The 9905-nt window shown below is 41.5% G+C and overlaps 1 protein-coding gene across 1 annotated transcript in view; it reads left to right on the forward strand.

Moving 5' to 3' along the window:
• Positions 1 to 7075, forward strand: part of LOC100489744 (bile salt export pump) — a 32907-nt gene extending 25832 nt beyond the window's left edge. The window contains exons 22-26 of the mRNA XM_031893650.1: positions 1711 to 1867; positions 2450 to 2647; positions 3836 to 4042; positions 4514 to 4660; positions 6176 to 7075. Of these exons, the coding sequence (XP_031749510.1) occupies positions 1711 to 1867; positions 2450 to 2647; positions 3836 to 4042; positions 4514 to 4660; positions 6176 to 6376 (910 nt within the window). The 3' untranslated portion in view covers positions 6377 to 7075. The remainder of the gene's footprint in view (positions 1 to 1710; positions 1868 to 2449; positions 2648 to 3835; positions 4043 to 4513; positions 4661 to 6175) is intronic.
• Positions 7076 to 9905: the final 2830 nt, after the last annotated feature.

Genomic DNA, 9905 nt, shown 5'->3' on the forward strand with positions numbered 1-9905 from the left:
AAACAAGGCAGCCAAACCTTAATTATAGGTGCAAGAGGATGCTCCAGTATTGTACCTATAATTAAGTCTACTGTGCTATGTCAGCCATTCTGCTATTATCAACCTTAGGGAGACTGCAGTGCAGTTTTTGTGTTGCCTACATTACACTGTAATCAAGTGTCAGACAGGCAAATATACTGCTTTTCAGGTATTTGGTGTTACATAAAATATGTCCAGTACCTCCCATGAACAAAGAACAAGGAGCTGGGAACACACAGATCATGCAGGGTTTCACTGGTCCAGGACAGTTAGAGAGGAGTTTTAATGCTTTAAAGAGGATGTAAACCCTGCTGTGCTGCACTGCTCAACCAAACTTTACTCAGCTGTTGCTGGACTACAAATCCCAGAATAATGTAATGTGTAACATATAATGAAGGGTGAGGCATGCTGGGAGCTGTAGTCCAGCAACATCAGGGTTGTATTCTTAAATCAATATTAATATACACAATAAAACTTTTCAGGCTCTCCAGTGTCCGCTGCAGCATTGAAATGCAAAAAAATCATCCAATGAGAATCCCAGCTGATGTGTGTAAATCTGGCTCCATGTTCTCTGTTCCAGCAATTGGAGTTGGGAGCATTAAGCACAGTTTCCCAGCACTGAACAAGTCTGTCCTTTATCCCCATGTCTCATTCCTGTGTCATATAATGAAGGGAAAAAATGACAAAATTATCTCTATATGTAAGATAACAGCAAGTTGCCTGACACAGTGCTGTGAATCAGCATTCTCATTGGTCAATTCTCTTGCATCTTTAATTATGTTTCTATGTAACTATTTTCAGTCAGTAGAATTCTTATTGGTGAATTGGTTTCCATGTGTAATTATGTTTTTCATCAACTTCTATAGAGAACTAGGGGGCGCAGTGGGACAGCTTTATGGATGGGTTTAGTGTCCCTTTAAAGCAATATTGCACAATAAAACCTTTCCCTAAATCTCCACAGCCAGTGAAAATCTGGCTCCATGTTCTTTGTTCCAGCAATTGGTGTTGGAAGCCTTAAACACAGTTTCCTATCACTGAACAAGTCTGTCCTTTATTCCCTTATTTGATTACAGTGTAATTTAATAAAGAATAAAAAATGACATAATTATCTCTATATGTAAGATAACAAGATGCCTGGCACAGTGCTGGGAATCAGCATTCTCATTGGTCAATTATTGTGCATTTATAATGAAGTTCTTGATTAGTAGAATTCTCATTGCTGCATTTTATTGCATCTATAATTAAGTTTTTCTGCGACTTCTATAGGTTCTGTAGGAGTTGCAATTGGGTTTACAACCCTTTTAAGAATGAATGCTGGACTACAGCATATTCCCCTCTGTTAGAATACTTCCATAGACTACAATTCCGGTCATGTATTGATTCTTGAGTAAGAATTCTGGGAGTTGTGTAAGCCATGCTGGAGCAACTCTGTTGACATGTGGCACCTACCTCAAAGGAGAACTAAACCAAAAAACAGATATAGCTAAAAATGTTGTATTTTAGATACTGAACTTACTGAACCGGCTCAGAGGTAACAGTAATGATCCAGGCCTTCACACAGCAGTTCCCCATCTTGGATTTTTTTAGGCCATCTTTGAGTGTCAGTGGCACTGCACATGCTCGGTTTTTAAACATTTAGAGAAAGTAAGGCATTTTTCTAGCATTGGCAGTGCAATGTGTTCCTTCTTTCAGAGTAATATCAGCCATAGTCACCAGCGGAACAGCTCTGGGCAGGGCCTCATCCTTCACTCCTGATTACGCCAAAGCTAAAATTGCAGCAGAACAGTTCTTCAAGTTATTAGATCGTGTACCAAAGACAAGTGTGTTCAGCAGCAGCGGAGACAAGTGGGTGAGTTGCCTTTCTGTCTTTTCCTTCCCCATTGAATGCCCCCTGTTCTTCTGGGGGCTTGTACACCTTTAAATTAACTTTTAGTATGATGTACAGAGTGCTATTTTGAGACAATTTGCAATTAGTCTTCATTTTTTATTATTTGCAGTTTTTTTTTATTTATTCAGCTTTTTTGTTCGGCAGTCCTCCAATTTACCCTAGCAACCAGGCAGCGGTATTACAACAGACAGAAATATGAACAGACGAGGGTCTAAATAGAAATATAAGTAATAAAAAGTAACAATAAAAATAAAATTGTAGCTTTACAGAGAAGTAGTCTTTTGGCTTTTGGGTCAGTGTCCCTTATTAGAAAGCTGCAAGAGAAAGGAAAATAAATTAAAAATGAAGACCAATTGAAAAGTTGCTAAGAATAGGCCATTCTATAACATACTAACATACTTAACTGGAAGGTGAACCACCCGTTTAAAGTTCTTCTCTCTTGTGGTCATTTATCTGGGTTTATCTTGGTTGTACATGTTTGTGACCATCACACAGTATATGTTCTGAGTAAATTACTAACCTTACTCATATTTAACCATACAGGAAGAATTTAAAGGTGACATTGAGTTCGTGAACTGCAAATTTACGTACCCCAGCCGGCCAGTTACCATGGTGCTGAGAGGGCTGTCAATCAGTGTCAGGTCCGGACAGACGTTGGCCTTTGTAGGAAGCAGCGGATGTGGGAAAAGCACCAGCGTTCAGCTGCTGGAACGATTCTATGACCCGGATGAAGGCAAAGTTGTAAGTAAAACAAAATAGATTATTATATATATATTTTTTTGTATTTAAGCTTTTTTTAAAATTCTTGTCATTTGTTTTTTTTTATTATTTGATAATCTCTATTATAATATTATATGCAATTTAAAAAAATCCCTTGCCTATTCATCTTCCATTAAATAACTTGTCTGGTTGCTAGAATAAGATTCATAAGGCTCAAATGAGAACACCCTATTCACACTTTCATGGTATAGCACTGTATGTATATAATGGGGACATAAACCTTCCATAGCAGTATTGTTCTACCTAAATGTTACTGGATCGCTCCCAGCATTGCCAAGAATATTATCAAAGGTTAAATCATGATGGGAGCTGTGCTCTATTGACTACAAAGATGGATTGTTAAAGCAATACTGCTGGCCCAAGCACCCATTTCATACACTGGGATCCCACTATGTGAATCCAATATGCTATATTTACACTCGACTCTCCTATTTTGTTTTTCAACATTTTTTTATAGTGCTACATCCGTACTTCTTATGTTAAATTATAGTGTAACATTGGCATGCAAAAATTGTATGGTAACATTAGTATGGCTGACATACATGGCTGACATAGCACTAGCTGGGATACCTAGTTTGCAGAAAGAAGGGTGTTAAGTGTTAGGAAAAGTAAACCTTTAAAATAAGTGAATGCAAAATTGATGAGAGTCCTATACTAAGCGCCTTTGAAATTTACATTTGTTATTTTTATGTACTGTTTATATGAATGAATTTTGTTACAACAGCGCCACCTGCTGGTCAGTTTCTGACCAAAATCCAGTTGAGGAAATTGTCAGGAGAAAGACGGTCTGATATTTTTCTGGTTAGCAAGAACATTAGAAACCTCAGAAAACTTTTGTCAAGTCTTTCCTAACCAGAAGAACATCAGACCAGCTCTCTTTCTTTCTCCCGACAAGTTCCTCAACTGGAGGAACAGTACATACCATATTTCCCTTAATATCTTAGAATTTTGAAAAAATAATGACTACAGAAGAGCTACTTATTCTTTAAAGTGATCATTTCACGTTGGTCTTTGGTCAAGTTGGTCTAAAACTGGAACATCTGTGTGGATTAAATTAATGGAGTATTTGCTATAGATGAGGCTAGGGGCTTATAATAAATAATGGGTATAAGGTATAAATACAACCCTCACTGTTATACATATCTGCAGCTTGTGGATGGACATGCCACCGCCAATGTAAACATCTCCTTTTTAAGAAGCAAGATTGGCATTGTCTCTCAAGAGCCTGTATTGTTTGAAGGAAGCATTGCAGACAACATCAAGTATGGAGACAACTCACGGGATATCCCAATGGAGGAGGTTATAGAAGCCGCAAAGAAAGCACATTTACATGAATTCGTAATGACCCTGCCAGATGTAAGTGTCCTTGATTTAACTCCTCTGACCACAGGGAGAGGAAACAGTAGAATGAAAAAGGTTGAGGACATAACCAAAAAGGGAAAGGGAAGTGTTGATAAAGATGAAAGGTTTGGGGTCCTGGGGAAGAAGGGAGAGCAGCATAGAAATGGGAGAAAAAATGAATAAGATCATTAAAGGCAACACAAAGCTAAATTGTGTTATGGGTAGAGGAAGAAGAAGGTGCTCTGCTCCCAAGAATCTGATACAACTTGACCCTCCTTCCCTATTATGTTGGACCTACTAATCACTGCTTGACTGATTTAGAGTAGAAAAACCTGTGAGCTAAAGATTCCACTTTCATAAGAGTGTCTTTACAAGATTTAGAAACATGATGTCCTTTTGACTCATATACAAAACAATATAACACTAGCCCACCTTTATTCAATATAAACCTTTACTAATCTTTCAATCTGCAATTGTTTTTATCAGCAATACGAAACCAATGTTGGAATCCAAGGATCCCAGCTCTCCCGGGGACAAAAGCAGCGCATTGCTATAGCCCGTGCCATTGTCAGAGATCCAAAGATATTATTGCTGGACGAGGCCACATCTGCCCTAGATACAGAGAGTGAGAAGGTAAGTGATACAAGGGACAATCTAACAGGATAAAAAATGACTAAGGGCAATAGGGACAAACTTGGTGATTGACAGAATGAATTGTTTCTATAGGCTTCCTAATGTAGTTAATATTTTGGGGTACTCAAAATTCAGTGCTCTTTACTGAATGACAGGTAAGCTCGGAGATTCCTACTGACTGGCATTCATAGGGGCAAACTTCATTGTCTCATATTGCCCTAATGAGTATTTGCAACTTACTCCCAATCCCAATGGACAGGGATTCAAAATAGGCCTGGCATTTCTTGTAGATTGTAAGCTCTTTTTGGCAGGGCTCTATTCACCTCTTGTATCGGTTATTGATTGATTTTTATGTTACACTGTACTGTATGTCCAATGTATGAAACCCACTTATTGTACAGCGCTGTGGAATATGTTGGCGCTTTATAAATAAATAATAATAATTTCAAGTACACAGAGGCCCAAACAGCCCCCCACCAGCCCAATAAATAGTGAGTGTCTGTGGCATCTTACAGCAGCCCTTCTGGCATTTGCCAGAACCCACAGATTGCCAGTCTGGGCCTACTCACAACTATTTTTCTATTAAACTACATGTCCCATTATCCACAGACTGGCAAAGTGATAATTGCATGTTAGTTTTAAGAAAAGAATGCAAAGCTTTCTAGCAAGTGAGCTGATACTAGGCTATTATTATTATTATTATTATCATCATATTATCTACTCATGCTACAAGTTTAGTCCAAGGGGTTTAGGTGATTTCAACAGGAACATTCCCAGGCAAATTGGAGACAACTTCAGTTGGGTTTTTAAATCGACCTGTAGAGCATATAGACGTAAGAATTACCTGCAAATGATAATAATAATAATTATTATGATACAGTAATAATGATATAAGGAAAGGCATGAGAAAACCATTTTGAATTAACCATTGTTTCAATAAAGTTATGTTTATTTGGGTCAGCAGGGCCGGAACTAGAGGTAGGCAAAAGAGGCACGTGCCTAGGGCACAATGGTAAAGGGGGCACCAGACAGGTATCTCTTCTTTCACCTGCCACTAGTTCCAGGCCCTTCCCCCCCCCCTCCTGCCAGCAGCCCTGGCACCCCTGTGTGCATGCATTGTGTGCTTGGTTGCAGGCCAAGCCAACCAGGTTGCCTAGGGCACCCAGCTGGCTTGGCCCGTCACTGTGGGTCAGGCATACCCATACTGTGGGGCTGGTTCTCCTAGTTGGGCCCAGAGCCTTGTCTCTGTCAAAAAAAAAATGATTGGACTTGCCAGTTATGCCCACTAGGGCTTGTTTATTTGATCCATTGCAGGCACATGTAGCAGCCAATGGGCAATTTGTTTTCTCTAGATAGACTTAGAATAAAGCTAGCTGTTATCTGATTGGTACCCTGTAGTCTTTGCCATTTAAGTTTATCCATCTGTCTCAGGCAGAAAAAGTAAATTTGCTTTGAGAAAAAGTCATACCTCTTTATAAGACTGAGAATATGAAGAATGCCATGTTTCCTTTTCAGACTGTGCAAGCTGCCCTGGATGAAGCTAGAAAAGGTCGCACCTGCATCGCCATTGCCCATCGTTTGTCCACAATCCAGACCTGTGATATCATAGCTGTGATGTCCCAAGGGGCCATTGTTGAAAAGGGCTCCCATGAAGCACTTATGGCCTTGAAAGGGGCTTATTATAAACTGGTCACCACTGGGGCACCCATAAGTTAACAAGAACAATACAGTCATCAATCTACTCAGCAAACCGTGTTTGGCCTGACACCGCAGCAGGGAAACGGTTTCTCTAATACCGTAGGAAATTTTGTTTGTCGTTTGAAAATGGGACAGAGAGACAAACTCAAAAACTGTTCTGATGTAACTATGTCAGTTTTAAAAATATAAATCAAAACACACATTTAAAACTGTATAATATAGTCATATATTTCTAAAGGCTTGAAATCCATTGAACGTGCCATAAGGATGCTGTAGTCACTCCATTCACAACACTTTATCTTTCTTTATTTCCTCTCCTCACAGAGAGAAATTCAAATATATTTCACAAACTTCATTTTCAGGAGGCAGATACGACCCCCAATAGGTCCAATAGATTCAACAGACAAATATTTATTATACAAGAAAATTCACTCAGGCTCTGTTTGCCGTCCCCAAAGAATCAAACAGGGAAAATGGATGTATTTTGCTTTCATTGAAGAGGTGCTTTTATACTGTTATAATATTTTTCTATATTTAAATGTATTATAATATTATTCAAAGATAAATAAATATAATTTACCATATTAGTTTTATTTTTCAAAAATGTACTAAGATTGAATCTGTTTAGTAAGGATCTAAAAAGGATCAAGCAGTAAAGGCAGCCATACACGGGCCAATCTGGTGCCTTCTCCAACCAATTAGCCCATGGGCCTAACATACAGAGAGTATACAAGGGGCCACACATGGCATGGCTGCCTTTCTATTGTTCTGATCATATAATCATATTCTCACATTGGGAGCAGAAAGTCACTGCCATGTTCCGGTCTACCAGCACCTTGATTGGCCAAATAATTGATTATGTCCAATCAGTATGCTGCGGTTGGGGGGCTGGGTACTGATAAGCTGTTTACACACTGTTTCTAGTCTTGCTTATTCACCACCCCTGCAGAACCCTCAACCTTTCTACATAGAATCATTTGTTCAGACCCCAAGGTTAACTTGTACAGGACACTAAACCCTGCTGCACTTCTCAACCAAACTTTACTCAGCTGTTGCCGGACTACAAATCCCAGAATAATGTAACATATAATGAAGGTTGAGGCATGCTGGGAGCTGTAGTCCAACAACATCAGGGTTGTAGTCTTAAAGCAATATTGCACAATAAAGCTTTTCAGGCTCTCCAGTGCCCGCGGCAGCATTGAAATGCAAAAAATTCATCCAATGAGATTCCCAGCTGATCTGTGTAAATCTGGCTCCATGTTCTCTGTTCCAGCAATTGGAGTTGGGAGCATTAAGCACAGTTTCCCAGCACTGAACAAGTCTGTCCTTTATCCCCATGTCTCATTCTAGTGTCATATAATGAATGGAAAAAAGACATAATTATCTCTATATGTAAGATAACAGCAAGATGCCTGACACAGTGATGGGAATCAGCATTCTCATTGGTCAATTCTCTTGCATCTTTAATTAATTTTTCAGTCAGTAGAATTCTTATTGGTGAATTGGTTTCCATGTGTAATTATGTTTTTCATCAACTTCTAAAGAGAACTAGGGGGCGCAGTGGTAACTAGGGGGGCGCAGTGGGACAGTTTTACGGTTGGGTTTAGTGTCCCTATAAGCATAAACTCAAAATACCCCATAAAGGCTTTGAGGCTGGGCCAAAACCTAATTTATCCAGCTGGTGTTGGTTCCCTAATGTTGGGGGGCCACATTGTGTGGGACCCTTCTCCCCAGCTGCAGCAAGTGGATATTTTTGGCTCATTATTTGGGTTGCTGATACTTCAGCTTTTGATAAATATGCCCATTTATGCTTTAGCAAGCTTCCTTTTTATCATCTTTTGAACGGCTGCTTTGGGGATTTTATGAGCAATGGCACTTTGTTCAGTTATAACAGATGAGCTGTGGGCATCCCCTTGCGACTCCCAAAGCAACAATGAGTAACTAATCTGCCCTGCCGCATCCTCCGGAACTTAATACAGTTACATCGTAATCATTCTTAGTTTGGGTTCAGCACAGAACCTTTGTTTAGAGCAGGCAGAACATGAGACTCTGGAGATTTATATTTAGGCAGATATAAATGACACAAATGTACCAAATGTTAAGCTTGGTTTCTTAATTATTCCGAGATAATGTTGACTATTGCACAAACGGGGCACATATTACAGGAAACCAAGGTTGCGCTTAAAGGACCTTGTGTTAATACCTGGGTGGGGCTGAAGCTATTCCCAAGCCTGAAGAAACTCGCCAACTGCAAATCTTGCACTAATGTCTTGCCTATAAGTGTCATGAACAAACCTTGCAAGTCCTGGGGGCACATTCATCAAAGTAAGAGTTCGAATCCCGAAATGAGTAAAATTCGGATTAGATATGATAATTTCTGCTGATCGCAAATATCGCAAAAATGCTTACGAAAAAAAATCGTATTAGTCACGATAATATCATATTGGCGATCCGAAAGTCACAAAATTTTCGTATCCAAATGATCTTAAACAGCAGGAAAACCTTTCTGACTTTGATCCTTCTGTGCATGATTTTGGAAGCCTCCCATAGGGCTCAATGGCACTCTGCAGCTCCAACCCGGCCCAAGGAAAGTCTCCCATAGGGCTCAATGGCACTCTGCAGCTCCAACCTGGCCCAAGGAAAGTCTCCCATAGGGCTCAATGGCACTCTGCAGCTCCAACCCGGCCCAAGGAAAGTCTCCCATAGGGCTCAATGGCACTCTGCAGCTCCAACCCGGCCCAAGGAAAGTCTCCCATAGGGCTCAATGGCACCCTGCAGCTCTAACCCGGCCCAAGGAAAGCCGCCCATAGGGCTCAATGGCACTCTGCAGCTCCAACCTGGCCCAAGGAAAGTCTCCCATAGGGCTCAATGGCACTCTGCAGCTCCAACCCGGCCCAAGGAAAGTCTCCCATACGGCTCAATGGCACTCTGCAGCTCCAACCCGGCCCAAGGAAAGCCGCCCATAGGGCTCAATGGCACTCTGCAGCTCCAACCCGGCCCAAGGAAAGCCGCCCATAGGGCTCAATGGCACTCTGCAGCTCCAACCCGGCCCAAGGAAAGCCGCCCATAGGGCTCAATGGCACTCTGCAGCTCCAACCCGGCCCAAGGAAAGTCTCCCATAGGGCTCAATGGCACTCTGCAGCTCCAACCTGGCCCAAGGAAAGTCTCCCATAGGGCTCAATGGCACTCTGCAGCTCCAACCCGGCCCAAGGAAAGCCGCCCATAGGGCTCAATGGCACTCTGCAGCTCCAACCCGGCCCAAGGAAAGCCGCCCATAGGGCTCAATGGCACTCTGCAGCTCCAACCCGGCCCAAGGAAAGCCGCCCATAGGGCTCAATGGCACTCTGCAGCTCCAACCCGGCCCAAGGAAAGTCTCCCATAGGGCTCAATGGCACTCTGCAGCTCCAACCCGGCCCAAGGAAAGTCTCCCATAGGGCTCAATGGCACTCTGCAGCTCCAACCCGGCCCAAGGAAAGTCTCCCATAGGGCTCAATGGCACTCTGCAGCTCCAACCCGGCCCAAGGAAAGTCTCCCATAGGGCTCAATG

This window comes from Xenopus tropicalis, chromosome 9 (genome assembly GCF_000004195.4).
Source record: "Xenopus tropicalis strain Nigerian chromosome 9, UCB_Xtro_10.0, whole genome shotgun sequence".
NCBI lineage: Eukaryota > Metazoa > Chordata > Amphibia > Anura > Pipidae > Xenopus > Xenopus tropicalis.